Genomic DNA, 25,074 nt, shown 5'->3' with positions numbered 1-25,074 from the left:
ACAGTATAGATACATGAAAGATAAAGTTTGCATTCAATATTTTATTCCAAATATTTTAAAGAGCTACTACATAATGACAAAAAGGACAATATGGCAGGAACATATAAATAATCTAAGGTATCTAACGTAGTCATGAGGGTGTCCACAGGGGATGTTGTGATAACAGATTTAATGTCTTTGAGGACATTCCATTCAACATCAGAATATACTTTTATTTCAAAGACTCATGAATAATCAGCAAGATAGACCATATCACAGATCATTAAATAAAACTTAACAAATTTAAAAGATTCTAAATCATGTGCAATGTTTTCTCTGGCAACACTGAATCAAATTGGAAGTCAATTATAGGAAAACAACTGGAAAAATCTGTAACTACTTGGAAATTAAACAATATGTTTGTAAATAATCCACAGGACAAACAGGAAGTCTCAAAGGAAAATGTTAAGAAATTTATGAAGTTTTAATTCTATTTTTAAATTACACACATATTTCATTAATTATAGTTGTTGTATGTGCTATGAAATAATTTCAGGTTACCTACAAAGCCTTAATTCTAAATCCAGCTAAAGTATCATTCAAAAATAAAGGCAGAGAACACAAGAAATTTTCAGATTTCTTTTTTTAGACAAGAGTTTTTACCATTGTCTGAAGGAACTATTATATTTAAAGCATAAATACACAAAGGCCAAGAGTTTGGGAAAGAAGATAACAGCAAGAAATTTTTGGAGGCTGAAAAAAAAATAATTAGAATTGGACTTCTTAGATCTAAAAAAGCTGAATATTAATGTGGTCATAGAAGAAGCTCAGAAGCTTGCAGAATTATACTAGAAGAATCCCTCCAAAAGCTCGAAGTTGAAGTAATCAAGTACCTCTAAACAGTTCAAATAGGAGGCTTGTCTAAAATTTGTATAAAAAGCTGTTAGATCCTGATCCTTGTAACTACTTCATGTAGGTGGGCAGCTACTCCTGCCCCAAATGGTATAACCCTAGAAATTTACTTAATGGAAATGTTGAATGCCAGGGGCTCTGGATCAAGAAAAATATGAATGACACAAGTACATAAGTGAAACTCTGTATAAAATTAGGAGAAGCTGGGTGAGCACTACATAAAAACTCTGTACAAATTTTGCAGCTTTTCTGAATACTTAAAGTTCAATGTAAGCATTAAAAAAATAGAATAATGTTAATATTTTTGGTGGGGAGTGTGTGCTGATTGGGAGGAGTGGCAAGAGGGCTTCCGTGAAGGTGATGTTCTGTCGCTTGATGTTTAGTACTAATATAATATATGTTATAATATATATTAGTATGTTTAGTACTAATATGATATACGTAATATAGCTATATGCTAGATTATACTATGTGCTTTATTATACTACTTAATATTAAAAGGGATTAAAAACCATTTATAATGTGCTTGTCTTTCTTAGAAGCCCTGTTACCTCTTTCATTAAGTGATGAGTCAATTTGCTCCCTAAAATTCCCTTAAAATAGTCCTTGACCTCAAGAACCCTGAGTAGTCACTCAGGAACACTCACACCTGCTCTGGTGGGACAGGTGTCATTTGAGCCTTATCAGGTATAGCTGGTCCTGAGTCCACCTCCATAAATTTCAGGTCTAGAAGCTGAAGAAAGCTAGCACATTTTCCCCATCCTGGGCCATTGGCTTCTCTGACATCAGGGTCATAAGACTGAGGGTGAAAGTACTTGCTTATCTAGGACTGTATTTAAGTAAAAATATTAATCCATGGCAAATTATCTTATAGTTTTAGATGTTCATCTTATGAGAGAAAAACAGTGATAGCTTAATAACAAAGGTTTTATTATGCAATAAAACATTTACATTCATTTAGAATTATAAACAATATTTAATGTTTTAAATGTACTTTCAAGAACAGAAAAAAACACATATTAAGCATTCAAGTAAAATTTTACATAAAATAGTTGCAAATAGGTAGGTCTAAGCAAAGAATTCTTTCTCCTGTGTTGTAGCACTTTGAGTAACTTTTTTTCCTTGTTTTATAAAATTAAAGCAGGACAGTTTTTAAGAAAGACATTTAAAGCAATAAACATCTATTACATTGATAACTACAAAAGCATAGTTAAATAAAAATGAGAAAAAATAATTTTACAAATTTTTATTTGGAAGCATATCGAAGAATTATATTTACAGAATTTTATGTTTTATTGTATTTTCCCAATTGTTTGCAATCTCTCTGGAAAGTAAAAGTGAGATTTGGGATGTAAAGTCCAGTGCCTAATGGAGAGGTCAGCCTCACGCACAACTGCAATGGGCTAATGACAGTTCACACACCAAGACTCTTATCATGAACCAACTAAGAATATCAGTGTTTCCAAGAATCCTCTTCCCATCCCATCAAGTGAAAATCAGGAATAGCCAGCGTACATTTCACGAGCCCAGGCACCTGAGGATGGCAGACAGCCCATGTGCCAAGGGACTCATGCTCAGGTGTTCTGACAAAATAATGACAATGGCGATGATGATAATCACCAGCAGTGACCAAGAACTCAGACCCAGGAAAGAGCTCCGTTTGTATTAACACATTGAATATTAACACAGGTGTAGAAACTGAGGCACTAAGACCCAGGAAAGAGCTCTGTTTCCATCAACACATTGAATACTAACACAAATACAGAAACTGAGGCACTCAGTGACAATCTCAGTAGATGCATTGATGGAAATTGTGTTAATTTCCTGACAGATTTCTAAAAATAACTAAGTGAAAGAGAAATATCCTTAAAATATTTGGCAAAATCTAAAACATACGTTCCTGTTCTAATAACCCTTCTGCTTGTTTTATGTTCTTTTTTGTTGACTGGCTAAATCAGGTACTAAAACTGTGTGCGTGTGTGTGTGTATGTGTGTATGTGTGTGTCCTCTTCCAAAAAATTCATACTAACAGGAGTGCAAGGCTACAGGTTCAAGATGAGGTAATTAAAGCAGTTCAGACATGTGTGGAACGGGAAGGAATAAATCACCACAACAAGCTGCAGTTACACAACCTTGAAATATTTTATGAAGGTACTTTTATACTTTTAGTTTTTGAAGAAACATTTGCATTTCTATCTACATATAGTAGTGCAAATATTGTCTTTCTCCCATTCAACAGGTTTTTTTTTCAGGATTTTTCATCATTTCATCAACAATTTTTTCATCTTTTTTTGTCATAAAGTATTTATGCTTTTTTGGGGTTTTGTTGCAGATCTTCTACAGTAAAGACCAGGATGTTCTACTTTTGCAGAAAATATATCTTCACAAAGAGTCTCCACATGGCTGTTTTAATCTCCTTATTCCTAAGACTATATATGATGGGATTGAGGAAGGGAGGCAAAACTGTGTATGTCAGAGCAATCACTAAATCCTGAATGGACAGAGTTTTTGCAATTGGTCCTAAGGCAGCAAAGAGCCCTGTGGTAAGAAAGAGCATGATGACAATGAGCTGGGGGGAGCAGGTGGAGAAGGCTTTTGCTCGACTCTGTCCTGAAGGGATTCTGAGCACCGTTGAGAAGATTTGGAAATAGGAGATCATCATGAGGATAAAGCATCCCAGAACCAAGCATGAGCTCAGGGCCAGGGTCAAAAACTCTACAAAGAAAACCTCACAGGAAACCAGGGCCAACACATGAGGGATGTCACAGAAGAACTGGTGGATCACATTGGATCTGCAAACGTGCTCCCGAAACATGTTGCCAGTGTGGACGGCTGCGTAGGAAAAGCAGCTTAGCCAGGTGGTGACTGCCATCTGATAGCACCTTCCTGATGTCATCACGACTCTGTATTGGAGGGGGTGGCAAATGGCAACATAGCGGTCATAAGACATGACAGTAAGGAAGGCCAGCTCAGCAGATGCAAAGGCAAAGAAAAAATAGACTTGAGCCACACAGCCAAGATAAGAGATGGAGCTTCTGCGAGTCATGGAGTTACGGACGGATTTAGGCACAGTGACTGAGATATAGCACAGATCCAAAACGGAGAGGTTCTTCAGGAAGAAGTACATGGGTGTGTGAAGATGCTGATCGAGAGTGATGACCGCAATGATGAGCAGGTTCCCCACCAGTGCTGCCAGATAAATCAGCAGAAACAGCCCGGCGTGCAGCACCTGCAGCTCCCAGATACCAGAAAACTCCATCAGCAGGAATTCTGTCACTTTTGTGAGATTGTCCATTTGGCAGGGAAATCTGTGATCTGATTGTTGAGAAAAAATATATAATAGTTTTAAATGAGACAAAAAGTGAACACAGTGTGGTAGGAGTAGTATCCTCCTAAATTAAATTCAATCCACTGGACATCTTCCACACTGCTTAAACAAATACAATGGTGGGAGATTTTTAACATGGAAAGATCATAAAAAATGTATGCCTAAGACTATGAGTTGAGTAACCAATTTCTAAAAGCTTTTGATTAGTACTGTTTTTCTATTATATGGAACTTCTCAATCTTGAAATTAAGATTTTTCTCATCACATAATCTAGGGTGCTTATTAAATATGCAAAATTTCAAGTCTCAAGGCAAATATACTAAATAAAAATTTGTGGGATAAAACCAATAATTTGCTTTTCATACAAGTTTCTGGGTGATTTTTTAGTACAAAAGTTTGTAGTTATAACTCTGGTTATACATCCTGGGCAGAGTCAACTCTCTTTAGCTATTTGTTGAATAAATTGGGTGGTAAGCCACTTTAAAAAGAGGATTTACTGTTTAAGACATGGAACAAGTATGGAATATGATTTTAAAACCATTGATAATTAGCTCTGGTTTGGAGAGAGGGAAATTTATTTTGTGTCAATGTGCAAGACATGACAATAGTTATACTAACAATGCCATTACCCGTGTGTTGCACCTTCTCTGTGCCCAATGCTATTATCTCTACAGGACACACCTTGGCTCAATTAATATTCATAATTGTGCAATAAATTAAAATATGCCGTTATTATTCTTTTTCTCAAGATAAAATGGAGGCATAACAAGATCAAATAAGTTGCCCAATGCACTGAAAGAGCCAGCACCTGAGCCAGCATTTAAATCAAGGCAGTTCATTTCCAGGATGTGTTGCAGACCTTGGCATTCTAAGTTTTTTTCATAGAAAATAACTTTGACTAACATAAGCTCACAAAAATAACTTTTTTCTATATATTGTTTATCATATTTTGTTTATTTTCACTGGTACTATCTATATGTTTAAAATTAGTTTTTCTGCATCAAAGTCATGTGTGTTAGATCCAAATATTCTCACTAAAAACAACTTATTAATTTTTTTCAAACTAGAGCCAACTTTAAACAAGTGATTTTAAAATCAGGTTACTGATCATCTAACGTTTAGTTGCCTTATTTCATTAATTATAAACTCTATTAAGCACATAAATGCTATCCCTTGCTACCAGGCAAATGTGAAATGTTATTTATAAGACAGGTAGAACCTGTTTTATGACAAATTTTAAAGATAATGTGAAATGCTATTTTTTATAGGACAGGTAGAACTTATGTTTAATGAAAAAATTTGAAGATAATCTTTTGTCCAAATGCTATAAATGATACAGTCACTTTGAAGCATTTCATTGTATCATTAAAACAAGTAATTGAAAAGAATTGCACTCTTGGCAAAGCACGGTGGCGAACTCCTGTAATCCCAGCACTTTCGGAGGTTGAGGTAGGTGGATCACCTGAGGTGAGGAGTTCGAGACCAGCCTGACCAACATGCTGAAATCCCGTCTCTACTGAAAATACAAAATAGCTGAGCGTGGTGGCACATGCCTGTAATCCCAGCTACTCAGGAGGTTGGAGCAGGAGACTCGCTTGAACCTGGGAGGTAGAGGTGGCAGTGAGCCAAGATCATGCCACTGCACTCCGGCCTGGGCAATAAGGGCATAACTCCATCTCAAAAAGGAAAAAAAAAAAAGAATTGCACTGTCACACAAAGTCAAGTGATGAGCAATACATATTTACAATGAAAATGACAAAGGAGCACTATCCCCGATAAACGACAAACTATAAAAACACATTAGCATAAACAATGAGCAAAGTATATGAACAAGGGCTCAGAAAACTGGAAAGCTAATGACCCAATAACCATTCAAAATATGTTCAACTTTACTAGTTATGGAAATGCAAATTAAAACTTTAACGTGATGCTATTTTGTGTCCATTGCTTTAGAAAACATATGTCTGGCAAGTAAAGGCTCGACAAACATGTGAAGGGATGAAGCTCTTTGCTGCTGTTTACTTTGCTGTGTAAGCAGCCTACCTACTTTGGAGGGTCAACTGGAAATTTTGAACACAACTGAAGATGCGCAAGTTTGATGCAGCAATGCTCCTTCTCACAAATGTACACTTGAGTTTTAAAAAATGACATATGTGAGGAAGTTTGCTCCATGATGTTTAAACCCCTAATTACCATCACTAGGAAAATGGATAACATACCCTACTTTATCCCAGAATGGAACACTCTCTAGAAGTTAAACTGAATGGGATACTCTACATCAATATTGAACATTTCAACATAGTTTTGAAAAAACCCCACAAACTATTACACAAAATATGTTCCCAATCATATGCATTTAAACATTCAAATTGTGCAGTGCATTATTTATAAATACACACACATACATATATATATATACACACACACACACATATAAGCTTGTGTAAAACAGTTACTGGAATGAATACAAATACCAATAAATGGGGGAGGGGAGGGAAAAAATAAGTTGAAAAAATTGAACAGTAATTATATCTGTAATATTTTAATAGTTAAGATCATTAAAGCAAACAAAAATATGAATAAATGATAAGCCTAAGTACTCATTCTTAAAAATCATTTGTTATACTCTTTCTAGATTTTGGATATTTCATATTTTTAATATTATTTATACATTAATGTCAAAGAAGCAACTGAAATACTTTTGTGTGTTATAAATTGCTTTTATATTTTATATATTTAAATTGCTTGTAAAATTCAGTGAAAAAAGCTCTCTTTTTTCCACTGTTTTCTTTGACATTATAGATTAAATAAAATACCTCACATATTAAAGTAATAATCTCAAAAAATATGATTAAACATTAATAAAAAAGTAATGGGGACTCAGGTGATTACATTCTGCATATTTTGACAGCCATTATAATACTATTTAACAATGCAGAGTAACTTTTAAAACTGGGTTTTTGTTCTGACTTTTTAATAGAACTCAATGAAACAAGTAATAAAGTGGTTGTTAATTGGTTTGTATTTAAAATATCTCAACCAAACAACCAAGAATTGCAGCTGTCCCATAAAACAAGGCAAAAGGTTACCCACCCTTCCAGCAGAATCAGCAGTGTACAGGAGTATACTATCTCCTGGGTTAGCTTGCCATCGGTAGATGTAAAATTCTACAAAACTGCCACATGGCCAATTCCTCGTAATGTATTATCTAGAGAACGAGAAAATAATAATGCTCTTTCCTTGATTCTAACACTCACACTTCTGCACTGCTAAAGGAAAAGCATCATATAATTTACATATAGTTGTGTATATATAGTGCATATATAGTTTGTGTATATATACACATATAAATATACATGTATAGTGTATATATATACATATATATGTATAGTTGTGTATATGTACACATACATATATATGTATATATAGTTGTGTATATATTTGTGTACATATAGTGTGTATATATAGTTACTGTTTATTGAAAAGTTATTAAATCAATATTTTCCTTGAAAATTGTCTACAATTTGAAATTGAGGACATACAAAACAAATTTATAGGGATGCAAACATATTATCATTATGATATATAAGCATATATACAATACACCTATTCAAAATATTAGGCAAATTGATGTGCATTTATTAACAAAAACTTAGTAGTTAACACATTGGTTAAAAAGACACAATACATTTTCATATACATATGTGCATCATTGATAGATATAAGTTGCAAATTTTGAATATATTATTTTTAACCATAAAGCATATTAAATTAAATATGTATAAAGGTTTCCTGCTTCCAAGTCTGTCTATTTTAAATTCACACATGTGGTATGATGAGTATTAAGATTAAAAGAGACCTGAATTCTTGTCATGTTCTGACACAGCTGTTTTAAGTTGGGGAACCTACAAATACATTTTAATTTCAATTTACTGAAATGTAAAACTACACTCAACAAGATGGCCTCTGCTGCCCCACCTCTGAGAGCATTTGTATCTAACCTATATGAAGCCTTTTTACTTCAGTGTAGTTTTCTCTGAGTGGCCTGATGCTGAAGAGCTGCCCTTTATCCCACTTATATCAAGCAAAAGAGCAACATTGAGGAACAAAACCAATACACACTGCACCATGAGCTGCTTCCACTCTAGTCTCAAGCTAAAAATAGATCTCTCCAAAACTGATTAAAATGATAAAAATTCAAGCAAACTGAATGCACTATTTTGTTTGCTTGTTTCATTGGAAAAAATATGAAACATAATTACTGAGAACAATTAAATCACTTTAAGCAAACATGTCTTGATTTTTTTCTCATAAAAAATTTGAAATGATTGCTTACATAAATCTCATGTAGACAAATTCAATTTCCTTATTGGGTAAATATCTGAGAAATACAAGACCAGCAATACCTTGATTAAATAACATGTAGCTTCTCAATATGTATTCACTGTCTGGACCAATGATGATAAAGAAACAGTTCTGAAGTTTTCCTCTGTGTCTCACCAGAAGAAGTGACCCAATTTAACATGCAAACTCAGTGATGGAGAAAACCTGATGTATAATATATCAAGGAGACAATCTTCTCTGTTAGTTTCCCATAGAGACTGGGCCGCCACAGTCTGGAGGAGATTGGCTTCCAGAAGGAAGCCTGGGGGATGCTGGTCTCAGGAGGATGCTGCCTCCTCTGGGTTAAATTGTAAATTACCTGCTGAAACAGAAAGCAGAATATGGAGTAGGTGCCAGCTGAACTCAGAGTCCATGAGGAAGTGATGAGCATGAGATATAGAGATTTTCATTAAGAGAGTGAGGAGAGTAAACAGTGAAAAAAGTAAAGGATTTATATTTTCACATTTCATAAAATAATCTTCAATAAAGTACAAAACCCAGACATTTAAGTACTCAGAAAATAATAAATTGTTTTACTTCATTACTATGCCTAGTCAGTATGCCACATGAGAGCAGTTAAGTGCGTATACTCAGTTTACTTTGCAGTTACAGCAGCCTGTTTCTGTATTGCACATAGACTCTCAGAAGATTATTGGCTTAATGGAGACAATCATCATGCTTCTCATCTTCCTCCAAATCTATTTGTTCCACAACCAGTCACAGACCAAGAGGATGGGTAGATCTCACTAAATATGATCATTTGAAAATTAGAAGTGAATAGAAAAATCTGGCAGAAATTTAGGAGATATATATTTTATCATTTCATTTTTCAAATGAGGAAAGTGAGTCTTAATATAAAAACTTAAGACAAATTAAACTTAGCAGACTTTATTTGATCAAAGAATGATTCATTATCAGATCGCACTACAGATCAGAAGAAATTCAGAGAGCTCTTCCCAGCAGCGTGAACAAGCTTTTATGGGCCAGACATAGGAGCAAAGTAGAAAAATCACCTGCTTGCCTACAACTAGACATCCGTCTCGTTTGAACATGGTGTTATTTAATTTTGGCAATACTATAAGGCAGTAGAAAAATATTGCACATATGTACATACATCCAGATATAGATAGACATGTAACAGAAACATTACAAATTTTTAGCCATGTGCCAGGTACAATAATACAAATCTCACTAATTTATTAAAGAATATCTGGATCTAAATTGTTTTTGGCTAATGCCACTTAAATGGCTAAAGCTTCTTACTAATATTTGTGAAAAAGATCATTAATGTTTTTTATTTGCTCAGTTTCCAAATATCTATTTTTCTTACTTCTACTTCTGATGAGTTATCTACCCTAAACTTGCATTTTAAATAGATACCTATTAAACTCTAGAGAAGATTGTGTAGAAAATTTATATCTCAAAAGCACAGAGCTTGGACTTCCAGCTTAAATGCTTTAATTTGCCCAAACCAAGAAAGAAAGATGTAAAGACCCAGTTAGGGCAAGACAGCTAGGAAAAGCACTTTAAAGGCAAGGCTTTTGTAGATTTAAGCCAACGCTTTCTTCCTTATCAGAGTTTCCAGTGTTCTCTGTCCAGAGAGGTAGACCTTCTTACAAATGGAGATTCCCTTTAGGGATGTAAATTTCTCTTACAAAAAGTCCTCAAAATAAGCAGATGAAAATAGTTTTTATGCCAAAAAGTTGTATTTTGGAGATTTATTCTGCTAAATCAGTGGTTTTCCAACCCACCTTCTGTCTTTTAACTAAAATACTAAGTGGGTGGAACCCACTGAAGACTAGAACAAATATTTTGTGTGCCTGACTCACCATGGTTACTTCTAATCTTGCTCTATAATCACAGACTGGTACAACTTTTCTCTTCTGTTTTGTTTTCAAGATTGCAAGACTGAATAATATTTCCCCCCACCCACCAGAAAGAGTTTGGGGCATAGCAAAGATCATGACAACAAGAAAGAATTGGCAGAGCATGTGTTTAGCGGGAAGTTTCATACGAGGTGTTTCAGTTGACTGCAGGGTTCCCATGGGAGAAGCAGGATTAAACAGAGAAAACAGAAAAGACTCATTCTTACAAATGTTTTTCTAAATATGATTCAACTGTCAGTTGGATAGCTTCAGGTATGGGGACTTCCACATTTGATTTGAAACTTCCATTTTTTTTCTCTGAGGGATTGGTTGATTATTGCCCAGGGAGTGTAGCCCTTGGGGGCTTTCTCTAGTAGGTAGACAGGCCAGGTCCATCAGATGACTGGTATAGAAATGAAAAATTTCTTATGCAAAGGCCTGACTATTTAAAATACAGGTAAACTTCTTGGGACACGCGGTCCTTTACTTTTGAGGCAACTCCTCTGGGGTTCAAAATAGCTACAAGGAGGTCTTCTCAGTCCCCCTAGCTGTCGTATTACAAAGGCATGCACCTCTTTGTCCTTTGTAAAAAGTCTCCCCACTGTGGCCTTTGTAACTTAAAGTTACCTTTGGTCAGGTTCACTCATTTTTCTAGAAAAACACATGTTCTGGGTCCATGGTTCTTATACATAAAATAGGCTGCAGTCCCAGATGGAAGAGTTCTAGAGCCCTTGGATTCAAAAAGCACATGATATGCTGTCTTCCAGGAACCTTACCTACCGGAGGCCTCCTACTGGACCCAGTCTGGTTTCTTTACCAGATCCATTCCAATTCTGAACCCAGTCCAGTCAACAAATTGCTCAAACAAAGTTAGAGCTCAAAACATAAATTTGCAGAGTTTGAATCCAAGAGGAAATTTACCCATAACCTTCAGTTGCAGCATGAGAGCAATGGGCCCTAGTGGGTATCTACACTTGGGCATTCCTTGTTCCAGGGGGCCACTGGGTATCCTTCAAATCTTACTTCTAACACCAAATAGTTAAAAGAAAAACTTTACCAATGAGACAGAAAATTAACAGGCCTATTCAGGACTTGAACTCAGCTCTGGACCAAGCAAACCTAATAGACGTCTACAGAACTCTCTACCTCAAATCAACAGAATATACATTCTTCTCAGCACCACATAGCACTTATTCTAAAGTTGACCACATAATTGGAACTAAAGCATTCCTCAGCAAAGGCAAAACAATGGAAATCATAACAGTCTTTCAGACCACAGTGCACCAAATTAGAACTCAGGATTAAGAAACTCACTCAGCACCACACAACTACATGGAAACTGAACAACCTGCTCCTGAATGACTACTAGGTAACTAACAAAATTAAGGCAGAAATAAATAAGATATTTGAAACCAATGAGAACAAAGACACAACACACCAGAATTTCCGGGACACAGCTAAAGCAGTGTTTAGGCGGAAATTTATAGCACTACATGGCCACATCAGAAAGCAGGAAAGATCTAAAATCGACACCCTAACATCAAAATTAAAAGAACTAGAGAAGCAAGAGCAAACAAATTCGAAAGCTAGCAGAAGACAAGAAATAACTAAAATCAGAGTAGAACTGAAGGAAATAGAGAAACGAAGAAGCCTTCAAAAAAACAATGAAATCAGGAGCTGGTTTTTTTAAAAGACTAACAAAATAGATAGACCACCAAGCTAGGCTAATAAAGAAGCAAAGAGAGAAGAATCAAATAGACATAATAAAAAATGGTAAAGGGGATATCACCACTGATCCAACACAAATATAAACTACCATCAGAGAATACTATAAACATCTCTATGAAAATAAACTAGAAAATCTAGAAGAAACGGATAAATTCCTGGACACATACACCCTCCCAAGACTATACCAGGAAGAAGTCGAATCCCTCAATAGACCAATAACAAGTTCTGAAATCCAGGCAGTAATTAATGGCCTACCAACCAAAAAAAAAAAAAAAAAAGCCCAGGAACAGACAGATTCACAGAGGTACAAAGACTAGCTGGTGCAGTTCCTTTTGAAACTATTCCAAACAACAGAAAAAGAGGAACTGTTCCCTAACTCATTTTATGAGGGCAGCATCACCCTGATACCATAACCTGGCAGAGACACAACAAAAAAAAAAAAAAAAAAGAAAGAAAATTTCACACCAATATCGCTGATGAACACTGATGTGAAAATCCTCAATAAAATACCGGCAAACTGAATCCAGCAGCACATCAAAAAGATTATCCACCACGATCAAGTAGGCTTCATCCCTGGGATGCAAGGCTAGTACAACACATGCAAATCAATAAACACAATCCATCACATAAACAGAACCAATGACAAAAACCACACGATTATCTCAATAGATGCAGAAAAGGCCTTTTTTAAGGCTGAGTAATATTTCATCTTAGGTAGATATCACATTTTCTTTATCCATTTATCCATTGATGGACATTTAGGTTGCTTCCAAAAAGAATTAGAGCTTCTGCAGCTGCCGCAAAGTAAGCCATCAAAACAGCAGTTGGGTAACAGGAAGAATTCTAACACTCTTGAGCTCATAGGTAGAAGGGACCCTTCATTCATTCAACACACACTAACAATGCATTTATGTCCCAGGTACAGTGCTAAAGGCTGGAAGTATGCGGATCATGCATACATACACAGTCCCTGACCTTTCAAAGTGTTCAGTCTCAAGGAGGTGTGGGTATGTTAGAAAATATTCTGAGGTGCCAGAATTGCACCAGATGCATTGACGACTTGGAGGGTATTGGTAGGGTAGGATGTTCCCGTCAGAGAATTAAGTATATAGGTACCCTTTCCTCAAAAATGCTTAGACTAGGTAGGGAAGAGGGTGAGCCACAATAGCATATCTTTAATTGGGTGGGGTGAGAACCAAAGAATCGGAAAAACAGACATTCCAGCTCCTCCAAGTTCTTCCAATCGTCAGAACCGTGGAACTAGCCCACCAGGCTTTCTCCAGTCACGTGAGCCGGGAGCCACCGGGATCTCATTGGCCCAGGCTCCCAGAGGGCGGGAAGAGCGGGAAGTGAGGACCAATGGGGCAGGCCAAAGGGACTGTGGAGGCCGACGCATGCGCAGTGCCCTCCGGCCTAGCCCGGCCAACAGGCCTGTCCCGGACCGCCCGGCGTCAGGTACGGGTTCACCAAGCCACCCCGCCCACCTCAGGACGCAGCTGCCGGTCCAGCTGCTCCCGCGGGGGCACAGCGCGCTGTGGAAAGGAGCGGACAGGCCAGAGGCTCCCTCGGGCCTACAAGTCTAGGCTAGGCAGTGTTTCCGAGTTCCAGGTGCCTCCAGAGGCCGAGCTCACCGCGCGGCCCACCCAGCATCCGGGGGCGCTGTGAGGGGCGCTCGCCCAGCAGCGGAAAGGCCGTTCGCGTGGCGCGGGAGCGCGGGCCCGGCCGCCTGGGCGTGTCCCTTTCGCAGAACTGAGCTCACGGGCTCCTGTCTTCCAGACGGAGCGACGGGGCCGGCCGCAGCCTCAGCCATGCGTCCCTCGGCGGCGGGCAGGCTCCTCTTGGCCTGCAGCCTTACTTTCCTGCCCTTCTTCACAGGTGAGCGGATGGCTTGGGGTCCTCCCGCATTTCCCGCAGCATCCCTCTCCGCATTCCCGCCTTCCCAGGTTCCTGCTGCATTCCTGAATTCCCCCCTGCATTCCTGTACTCTCCACTCTTCCAGCCTGCATTCCCACATTCCCACCCTCATTCCTGCATTCCCAACTGCATCCCCCAACGTTGCCACTTTCTCCCCATCGTTCCCACCTGCGTTTCCGCATTCCCACATCCCTGCTCTGATTCCCACCCGCATTTCTGAATCCCCACCTGCTTTCTCTACCCCAGTCCAGCCTTTATTCCGGCATTTCTGCCTTCATTCTCGCGTTCCCAGCCACATTCCCCTTTGCATTCTGCAGACCTCCAGTCACCTTTCTTTGTTGGGCAGTGTACTCATCAGCATGGCATAAGGAAAGAGCAGACACGGTTCCTGCCCTCATAATGCTTACAGTCTACAGAACAGTGCTGCGGACACAGTCCTGAGTGTTGCCTCCTGATCAACCACTTACTGACTGGCCTCAGGAAAGCAGCTGAGCTTATCTGTTCTTAGGTATCCTTATTAGAGTACTAAGAATATTGGTTCCTGCCTATTATAGTTGTAAGGAACATGTGAGCTAGTAAAGGGCTGACACAATGCCTGGCATTTAATAAGCTCTCATTAAAGAGAGCTTTCATGTTTGTCTGTCTTTCTCCAGAGACCACTTCATGTTGGGAGAATTGTGGGGAGAGAAAATGTTCACCAGTGAAACGTGAATCATGAGCCCTCATCCGAGTAGTTCTACTTCCCCGATTTCTCTGAAGGTTATAGGGTACTGTGTGAGCAGCCTCTAACTCTCCCTGGTTGTTCACAGAAGTAAGATGTTCTGGGTCGCTTATCGGGAGGAGTCATTCAGTTAGTGCCACATAATCATTTTAACATTTCTCCCATTGCTGCCAGGGCATCCTGCATCACCTCCCAAGCCAGCCTCCCACGTCACCTGGGTGGTGTACCGATTCACGGCCAGGAGCACTGACTGTTCCTGCTCCCACGTCACCTGGGTGGCGTACCGATTCACGGCCAGGAGCACTGACTGTTCCTGCTCCCACGTCACCTGGGTGGTGTACCGATTCACGGCCAGGAGCACTGACTGTTCCTGCTCCCACGTCACCTGGGTGGTGTACCGATTCACGGCCAGGAGCACTGACTGTTCCTGCTCCCACGTCACCTGGGTGGTGTACCGATTCACGGCCAGGAGCACTGACTGTTCCTGCTCCCACGTCACCTGGGTGGTGTACCGATTCACGGCCAGGAGCACTGACTGTTCCTGCTCCCACGTCACCTGGGTGGTGTACCAATTCACGGCCAGGAGCATTGACTATTCCTGGCCACCTCCTTGCACCTTTCCTGGTTCCCTCAGCCTCTCAAAGTTCTCATCTTTCCTTTGATGAGAACGAGAAGGGCAGACTGAAAATAGACTCACCACCCACCTGTCCTTTCCCCCTGCCCCATACTGGTGGACCAGCATCACAGTAAAAATAGTTACCACTTAGTAAGAATTCATTATGAGCCAACTTAGAATTTTTGATAAGATAAAAGAGTTCAGCATAATTTTACATAAAATTAGTTTTTTCTTGATATATTTTCTTCTCTTCTGCTTTCCACACCTAATAAAACATTACAGAAAGTCTTGTTTTATTTATTTTGAGGACAGGCCTTAGGTAAAATGTGGAAGTTTATCTTGGAGCTTCCAATCTTCAAGTTCTCTTCTCGTTTCCCCATCCTCTGTCTTCTCCACTCTATCCTATCTTATCTCCTCTAGAGCCCAAACCCAGTCCCACTGATTTTTCTCAATCAAAGCTCATTTAAAAAAAAAAAAAAGGATGGGAAAATCGTCGTTCCTCTCACTATGAATAGCTAAGAACAGTGCTATTAACTTGCCTGGGATGCTCTGCATTTTAACAGAAATCAAAGTCCAAAACCTTTTTTTGAAAAAAAAAAAAAAAAACATTTACTGGAATATTGGGCTTAAGAGTGTTTGTGCATTTGGTTGAGAGGGCAGGAAGACCTATCAGTCTGCATGTGGCACACACTCTAATAATTTTCTTCAAGTTCACATGCCATTGCCTTGGGACATCAGGGCCCCAGCCAGGCACTGGAGGGGCAGAGGGAGGCATGTGGGCAACTTTGAGGGGAGTGGGAGAAAGTGATACTTAATCTCATACTTAACCAGGTGACCACTTGTTTCCTCAAAAGTGCCCTCCTTTGCTCTGCTGATCAGAGATTGCTTAGTGGTTGTGATTTGTAGTGAAGTTTGTTTGAATATAATATTTTCTGTAACAAGCCATTTTTTTTCAGGAGCAAAAACAAATTTTAAGACTTTTTTTCATATATTGTCCCATTTTTAAAATTTACTTACATTTGTTTTTAATTGTGTAACTGTAAAAATAAATAATATATGCCTATGACGTATATTATCCTACCCTCTTCAGCCCCCAACACAACTCCTGTGTAGCAACCATAGTTATTCCTTTCTTGTTTACCTTTCCAGAAATGGTCTGTTACTTACAAACATATCCAAATGCATCTTTTCTTTCCATTGGCAGCATTTTATATCAAATGCTCTACATCTTGTTTTTTTCCCCTTAAAAGTACATCTTGAAGAGCTTTTCATTTCATCAGAATATGGCCATGTCTATGGTGGTATTCATCTCTGTTTCATGGATATGACAGAATCTATCTAACCATGAGAATTTCAGTCACTTCTGATCATTTCTTATCACAGAGGATGCTACAATGAATGACCTTGTACAAATGCATGTAGGAAAATACCTAGGAATTGCTGGATAAAAGAGCTTGTGCAAATTGTTCTCAAAAAGAAGTATTACTAATTTACCCACCAGAAATAGATGAGAATACCTGTTGCCCCTCATTGCAATTTTAATTTACATTCATCATTACCTTCTGCAGTGATCAAAATGTCTATGCCTGTGCTGTCCAGTACAGTGGCCACTAGCCATATGTGGCTATCCAGCATTTGAAATGAGACTGGTGTGACTAAGAAACTGAATTTTTAATTATATTTTATTTTAATTAATTTTAAATAGGTACATTGGACAGAGTAGCTTCAGAGCAGAGTAGGGTATGAAAGAGTTTGGAAAGAGACAAAAGGGGATATGAGACATATTGCTGAGAAATTATGAATTGGAAGGTCTCTCTAACGTTAACCATTGAAATTTTCATTATTTTGTCTTTTAATTTTCAAAATTACTTTTTAAAGTGATAAGTTTTTACAAATTACTTTTGAATGTATGCTTTTTTTTTTTTTTTTTTTTTTGAGAGGGAGTCTCGCTCTGTCGCCCGGGCTGGAGTGCAGTGGTGCTATCTCGGCTCACTGCAAGCTCTGCCTCCCAGGTTCACGTCATTCTCCTGCCTCAGCCTCCCGAGTAGCTGGGACTACAGGCGCCCGCCACCACGCCCAGCTAATTTTTTGTGTTTTTAGTAGAGACGGGGTTTCAACGTGTTAGCCAGGATGGTCTCGATCACCTGACCTCGTGATCCACCTGCGTCTGCCTCCCGAAGTGCTGGTATTACAGGTGTGAGCCACTGCGCCCGGCCGAATCTATGCGTTTTTAAAATTACATTTGGATTGTGCTTCCTCAAACAAGACTCTCCAGAGAAAGCAAGCCTGGTTAGCCCTGGATCTCTAATGGTTGTAGTGGTGGAGAGGCATGTGGGCGTCTCTAGTCTCTGCTTCTCCTTCTCTTCATGGCAGCACCCAGCTCCCAGGCCTCAGCACTGCCTTCCCAACCCCTTCTCCTACCCCGGGTGGAGGGCCAGCTGCCCTCACATTTGCAGGGCCCATGGTAATATGTCACAATACTTAAAAGAAATACAGTAAGCTAAAAACAATAATAAAATATTTTCCATCCTTTTACTTACACAAATGTGTCCTCAGAATGACCTAAAAGGTTTGGAATGTTCGCAAGAGTTTTCATGCCAGAGAATTGCAGCACTGAGAAATCTGGATCCTGGTCTCCAGCCCATCTCCTTTCCCCATTCCACACTCCCCTTCAACTGGGACGGCCATCGCGATCATGTGTGTGGACACGCCAATGCTGAAGTTTAAACTCCCCACTCCCACCACCTCTGACAACTGCTAGGTTAGATCTCAGTCTGTTTGAGCAAGAAATCCCAGGATTCTTGGTAGCCAGGCAAAGTGGGGAAAGGGCATACAGGATCTGGGTGGGCATGTCCCCTTGGTGTCACATACTACTCATCCCATAGGGGCTAACAGAGGCAGAAGAGGCCCTGGTTTGGGGGAGGTGAACAAATCAAAACTACCTTTTGATAGCCTAAGGAGAATTCTTCAGGGAAATACCATGGCTTTTACTCCTTTTTTGCCCTTGCTCTTAATTTCCCACAGATTTCCACCTCTTTATTCATAGTCCCCACCATTCTCTGCTCTGTGCCTGGACATCTTTTACTGGAACAGCCAAGCCCAGTCTTTGCCCATGACAGCAGGTGGCAGCAAGAACACTTGAATGGAAGGGGGAATCAGTCGACTTCTGTTCACTGGACATTATTATGGAGCCCCAGAGGCACATAGTGCAGAAGAAGCTAAGGCTCTTTCTTGTTAGGGCCCCTTCTTTGAGTGTCCTGTGCATTCTGCCACCCGTGACCTTTACTTGTAAGACCACATTTTTCTGTGTGTTTGGAAGTAGACCTTTTTCAGGCCTCCACTCAAAAAATGTGAGGCCTTTCCTGACCACCCCGTGAATTATCCCTACCCTGCACATCCTGTCCTGTTTTGTCTCTCTCCGTAGTATTTATCATCATCTGACATATTTTTTTCTTCTTTGTTTTTTTCTGCTTCCTCCATCTGAAAATGAGCTCCATAATGGCAGGGATTTTTATAGTAACTCTAGTGTTATTGGATGCGTTTGAAACTGTCACATGAGGAAGGCAGGGGTGAGGATTAGGGAAGGGTGAATGGGGTGGGTGGATCTAGTTCTAGCGGCTGTTCTATGAGAATGAGTACATTTGCTTGTCAATGGCAAATAACTAGCCAGTCTTCTGTCTTTTTTTAACAGTCTCCTGGGAGATTAAGATGAGTGCCCTAGAGGAGAAGGATGTTGATGAATTCAGCTCCAGTGGTTTTAAGTGCCCAACATGCTTTGCAGTGCAAGGAAGGAAATGCGATACAAAACTCAAATGGTGTGCAGCAGATAAAATAAAGTGTATTGAATTCTCTGGCATCATAAACACAGGTACTTTTCTAGGATGTACTGGTATTCTCTCACAAGCTTATGGGGTATGTGTTCCGAGGGTAGGGTTGAGGAGAAATCAGCTTTTGTCCAAATCTCTTAGAAATGAGGACACAGCAGTGGTCTGACTCTGTAAATATGTCCAACTGGCTTTCACATTCACTTATTTTTGAATTGATACATGCATTCATTGACAGGCTCTCTACTAGCTTTGAGGAAGTTGGTTCAGCATATTGGAGGAATCTTCATCTTCTGCAAATTTTGGTTAGGTTTTAAAAAAAAAAAAAAACATGGCCGGGCGCGGTGGCTCATGCCTGTAATCCAGCACTTTGGGAGGCTGAGGCGGGCAGATCACTTGAGGTCGCGAGTTCAAGACCAGCCTGACCAACATGGAGAAACCCCATCCCTACTAAAAATACAAAATTGGCCGGAGTGGTGGCACATGCCTGTAATCCCAGCTACTCGGGAGACTGAGGCAGGAGAATCGTTTGAACCCGGGAGGCGGAGGTTGTGGTGAGCCGAGATTGCTCCACTGCACTCCAGCCTGGGCAACAAGAGCAAAACTCCATCTCAAAAAAACAAAAAACAAAAAACAAAAAACCACAGGGGCAATGTGTGCTTTTTTCCTCTGTTGTTGTTGTTTAAATTTTCAAAATAAGAGCTTTGGAGAGAGGCAATGACCAAGCTTAAACTTTCTTCAAAAAGATTGCAAATTATATTTTACTATGCTTGCTTTAAGAAAATACAATACAAAATTCTAAATTAATTGAAGACATTTAAATGAGAAATGATTTAGGAGTGATAGTGTGGAATAGCACGAAATGCAGTGGGCTGAGTTCCATGAAGGTTGGGTTGTTTCCATAATTCCTCTTTACCTGCTCACTTCCTCCTGCTGATGCTGGGGAGCTGCACCTTCCTGAAGTTCATCTAAGTGAGGTGATTAGAAGGCTAACCATGTTGGTTGGTCTCTTGGATTCTTATGTTTCTATTTTCTGTAATTTGCATAATAAAAGAGATTTATTTGCTTTAAAATAGCAATCACTCGATTGCTATTGACACTGCAGAAGAAGTAAGATGAAATCATCAAGAGCATAGAATATGTGCCATGTGAAAGAATATGTCTGAAGGTGCTTTGAAAGGCAGGGAACACAATCACAGTCATAGCTTTTTTATGGCTATTGCTAGTTCTTAAATGATAACTCAGACCAAGAATAAGAGATTAGATTTATGTTCCTAAATTTACAGAGTCTACATAACTGAAACACAGACACACCCCCTCCCCTGAGTATCAGTAGCGTACAGGATACTCCTAACAAAGTCATTAGGACTTCTTACTACCATTGGCATAAAGGGCCTATAAAAGCATATGCTATCTCAAGTGGTAACGTAAGTTGGAAAAAAGTTCATATAAAGTTTAGAAAATATGCCAATATGTGATTGACATAGATTTTGAGAAGATTTAGGAATTTGGAAGTCCCATGTTTGGAGGACACATTTCTAGCTCATTGCCTCTGCTGCAGAGAGCCCTGTCAGATGGATCACACCAGAGTGTGACTTGACTTATATCCTACTCCAGCCCAGTCTGTATGGGTAAAATGTGGAGTGTAAGGAAGGAGGAGGAGAGTGGAAGTCTCACGTACAGTTTCTTGCAGGTGTTCGTGACGTAGCCATTGAAATGAGATGCATGCAAGCAGACCTATGCAAAGAGACGATAACTTCTTAGATGGGTTTTCCAATTGCTAACAAGAGTAGAAATTGCAAATCAGCCATCAGAAATGGGGCCAGAATCAGACCCCCATCTCCCATCTTCTTTGTTCTTTTCCTGGGGAGGGTACTTCATGGAGCTCTGGCAAGAGCCTAGCTACTTCCATTTATGAATTAAACCTGCATTTTTTTGTTAATGTATTCTTTCATGAGTGTTAATTTCTCCATAGTTATATTCAGTTGTCCATTTGTTTACTCATTCAGTGAGTTTACTTGTTGTGTATCCAGCCTTGCATAAAGTGGGTTAGGGTCAAAGTGAATCAGCTTTGGGTCCCTGCCTTTAAGGTCCCAAAGCATTTAGAGAATGAGGACGTGTGCAGTTAAAATGCTTAGAAAGCAATTTAAGAAGAACATAAAAGAGCAGAAGCACTCTGCTTAAGGAGCCTGAGGGATTAGTTTGGACATAGGGTAAAAGTAGAAGACTGTGGGTTTGATTAAGGAAAGATTGGGATTTTAGATGGACTTTGAGGAGACCTTTACTATATGGCAGCAGAAATAACGTGCACTGAGACATGGACACGGGGAGATGGGTGGAGGCTAAGATGCAGTAGCTGAAATTAATGGTAGGAGGAGTGGGGGAGAGGAAAATGTCAGCAAGTATATGGGCCTGGCTGGAAGCATCTTTCTGAGAGGGATGGAAAGTGCTGCCCTGGATGAACACAGTGGACTCACTGAGCTGAGTACAGGCCAGCTCTGTGATGGAAAACAGTTTCCTTCAATCCACCAGAGAGATGATCAAAAGCCAAGGTCCCTGGTTCTCACTGCTGACTACTTTTTGTTTTGTTTGTTTGTTTGTTTGTGAGACAGAGTCTCGCTCTATCGCCCAGGCTGGAGGGCAGTGGCGCAATCTCGGCTCACTGCAAGCTCTGCCTCCCAGGTCAAGCAATTCTCCTGCCTCAGCCTCCCAAGTAGCTGGGACTACAGGCACGTGCCACCACACCCAGCTAATTTTTTATATTTTTATTAGAGATGGGGTTTCACCATGATGTTAGCCAGGATGGTCTTGATCTCCTGACCTCGTGATCCGCCTGCCTTGGCCTCCCAAAGTGCTGGGATTACAGGCCTGAGCCACTGCGTCCGGTCCACTGCTGACTACTTAGTACGGAATCACCCAGGAGCTTTAAATTAGAATGCGCATCCCAGGCCCACTGCCAGAAATTCAGATTCAGCTGATTTGGGATGAGCCTGCCCTTGCTCCCGCATTTTTGTCCTTTGTGTTGTTTTAAATGCTCCCCAAGCAGGGTGATTTTAATTTTCAGCTACTATTTTTTAAAATAACTGAAGTATAAGTAAAATATCATAATTTATTTTACCCAAAGTGAAAGACCTCCAATTAAAGCCAACCAACTATAGCGTGTAAAACAGAAGATTGTTTACATGATATCAAATGTCAATTGATATAAAGTTTGAAAAATTGCAAGTACTCTTCTTTAGCTTTAGATTAGTTGTGCAATACAAGAACACTAACCAAATTAATGGCTTTTCTTCTCAAAGGACTTCCTAATTTATGGAGAAATGTCATTCATGACCCCGAAAATCAAACTCATGGCATAAATACATTTTAATCCTTTATGTCTCTCAAAGAAAAAAATTCCAACTAAATGTGATTATATTTGTTTCTGTCATGACAACTTGTACTCCAGATGTATTAAGTCAACTATCAGGGTTTATTGGAATTTTTAAACAAGAGGCAAATGCATTTATTTATAGCTTTGTTCTCCTGAAAATTTTTATTCTCAGTTTTCTCAAACACTCTATGAAAAGTGTCATGGATAGAGTTTTCTTAAATCATTGAGTTCATATGCATCAGTGCCATAAATCGTCACCAGTTTATGGAATAATTAAATAAAAGAGAAGATAGTGAATTTAATGAACTTGTGTTCTTTGCCAATGCTCATTGGGTGAATCATGGAAAATTTTTACAAAGATTTACTACACTATTAACTCCAATTCCCAGTTTTCTTCAAACAGAAGGAATACTTGCCAACCATTTAATAATCAAAGACCAAAATGGGCAACGTAATTTGTTTTCTCGTTGATGCTACATTTCACACATGAGCTAAGATTTAGCCTCCAAAGGAAAAGCTTACTTGTAAACTTGGTAAAAAGGTATGACACTATATTGAAATAGAAACTTTTTACAAGACAAACAATAATGATTTTACACACTTTTAACTTTTTTTTTTTGAGACGGAGTCTCTCAGTATCACCCAGGCTGGAGTGCAGTGGCACCATCTCGGCTCACTGCAACCTCTGCCTTATGGGTTCAAGCGATTCTCCTGCCTCAGCCTCCCAAGTAGCTGGGATTACAGGTGCCTGCCACCACATCCGGCTAATTTTTGTATTTTTTAAGTAGAGACGGGGTTTCACCATGTTGGCCATGCTGGTCTCAAACTCCGGACCTCAAGTGATCCACCCACCTCAGTCTCCCAAAGGGCTGGGATTACAGGCGTGAGCCACTGCACATACTTTTAACTTTTTAATAATAGGCAGAAGATTTTGATTGTCATCAACATTGTTATGTAAAGTGGCTGTAAAAACTATAAAAACATTAAAACACTCTTGGTATTTATAAATTTAGAGTTGATTTTCAATTTTTGTGATAACTTTCATTATGATGTTCATAATACTGAGTGGACACAGAGTTAGTGAAATTACTTAATTTGGATGAATTTAGTTTTGAAATTGATACGAAGTGATAGGATTCACTTCAAATGAAATCAAGAGAGCGATATCACCAAGATGACAGAGTAGGACATACCGGCCTTCATTCCCCTTGCTCCCCTGCACCCCTCCAAAAATGGCTATCCACAGATCAACGTGGCACTGACAGGTCTCAAAGACCCTGTGTTAGTCTGTTCTTGCACTGCTATAAAGAACTACCTGAGACTGAGTAATTTATAAAGAAAAGAAGTTTAATTGGCTCACGGTTCTGCAGGTTGTACAGGAAGCATGGCTGGGGGGCCTCAGGAAACTTACAATCATGGTGGAAGGTGAAGGGGAAGCAGGCGTGTCTTTCATGGCTGGAGCAGGAGAAGGAGAGCAAACGGGAAGGTGCTACACATTTTTAAACAACCAGATCTCATGAGAACTCACCCACTATCATGAGAACAACAAGGGAGAAATCCACCCCCATGATCCTGGTCACCTCACACCAGGCCCCTCCTCACATTGAAAAATACAATCATCCTTTCTCAACGGTCCCCCAAGTCTTAACTCATTTCAGGATTAACTCAAAAGTCCACAATCCAAAGTCTTATCTGAGGCAAGAAAGTTCCTTCCACCTATGAGCCTGTAATATCAAAAAACAATTAGTTACTTCCAAGATACAAAGGGGTACAGGCATTAGCTAAATACTCTCATTCCAAAAGGGAGAAATTGGCCAAAACAAAGGGACTACACTCTACACAAGTGCTCCCTCACTGGTAATTAAGAAGAAATTCTATCTATTTATTGTCCCTCTTTTCTCACATTCCACATCAAGCCCATTAAAAAATCCTGCTGTATCTACTTTCAGAGTATCTTTAGAATTCTGCTTTTTTTTGCCTTTCCCACTGCCACCACCTCGATCCGAGCCTCATCTCTCACTGTAGTATTGCCATAGCCCTTCTGTTCTCCCAGCTGCCAGCCTTAGTGCCCTAGAGCCTACTCTCATCTCAGCAACCAGGGTCATGTCATATGGTGTGCTGCCTCTGCTCAAAATCCTCCAGTGTCACCCACCTCACTCAGAGCAAACGCCAAAGCCAGAATGATGTGGGCCTGCTGTTCTCCTAGTGCTCTGCTGCTTGCTCACCTTCTTGGTTATCCTCCTACTCATCTTCTTGTTCTTCTTCTTGCTCACCTCCTTGCTCACTCTCATTGCTTATCTACTTGTTCTCCTCCTTGCTTACCTTCTTGCTATTCTGCATGCTTTCTGTTCTTGCTCACCCTCCTTTCTCACCTCCTTATTCTCCCCCTTACTCACCTCCTTGCTTACCTCCTTACTCTCCTTACTCATCT

At 39.7% G+C, this 25,074-nt stretch overlaps 2 protein-coding genes across 3 annotated transcripts; one reads left to right on the top strand and one right to left on the bottom strand.

Annotated features, from left to right (window-relative positions):
• Positions 1–26: 26 nt before the first annotated feature.
• On the bottom strand, positions 27–24,859 carry OR14I1 (olfactory receptor family 14 subfamily I member 1). 2 transcript variants are annotated; one of them, XM_055381404.2, is made up of 5 exons: positions 24,796–24,859; positions 24,004–24,098; positions 20,952–21,007; positions 7,313–7,427; positions 27–4,206 (listed from the first exon to the last, which is right to left on the bottom strand). In XM_055381404.2, the coding sequence occupies exon 5, from the start codon at positions 4,184–4,186 to the stop codon at positions 3,251–3,253; it is 936 nt and encodes a 311-aa protein (XP_055237379.2). In that variant the 5' UTR covers positions 4,187–4,206; positions 7,313–7,427; positions 20,952–21,007; positions 24,004–24,098; positions 24,796–24,859; the 3' UTR covers positions 27–3,250. The 2 variants fall into 2 exon arrangements, with proteins under 2 accessions (XP_055237379.2, XP_004028795.2); XM_004028746.5 differs by lacking the exons at positions 20,952–21,007; positions 24,004–24,098; positions 24,796–24,859 and adding an exon at positions 8,626–8,857 and having other exon boundaries at positions 1,803–4,206.
• LOC115931063 (uncharacterized) lies at positions 13,590–15,718 on the top strand. The gene is made up of 3 exons (XM_055347407.2): positions 13,590–13,650; positions 13,972–14,070; positions 15,005–15,718. Exons 1-3 carry the CDS (start codon positions 13,590–13,592, stop codon positions 15,490–15,492), a joined length of 648 nt encoding a protein of 215 aa, XP_055203382.2. The 3' UTR covers positions 15,493–15,718.
• Positions 24,860–25,074: the final 215 nt, after the last annotated feature.

Source organism: Gorilla gorilla, chromosome 1 (assembly GCF_029281585.2).
Source record: "Gorilla gorilla gorilla isolate KB3781 chromosome 1, NHGRI_mGorGor1-v2.1_pri, whole genome shotgun sequence".
NCBI lineage: Eukaryota > Metazoa > Chordata > Mammalia > Primates > Hominidae > Gorilla > Gorilla gorilla.
This window is presented reverse-complemented; position numbering and strand designations above follow the sequence as displayed.

Coding starts and splice junctions, on each gene's coding strand:
- OR14I1 (XM_055381404.2), bottom strand. CDS start 4,186: ATGGACAATCTCACAAAAGTGACAGAATTCCTGCTGATGGAGTTTTCT.
- LOC115931063 (XM_055347407.2), top strand. CDS start 13,590: ATGCGCAGTGCCCTCCGGCCTAGCCCGGCCAACAGGCCTGTCCCGGAC. Junction 13,651..13,971: donor CCCGGACCGCCCGGCGTCAG/GTACGGGTTCAC, acceptor CCTGTCTTCCAG/ACGGAGCGACGGGGCCGGCC. Junction 14,071..15,004: donor TTTCCTGCCCTTCTTCACAG/GTGAGCGGATGG, acceptor CATTGCTGCCAG/GGCATCCTGCATCACCTCCC.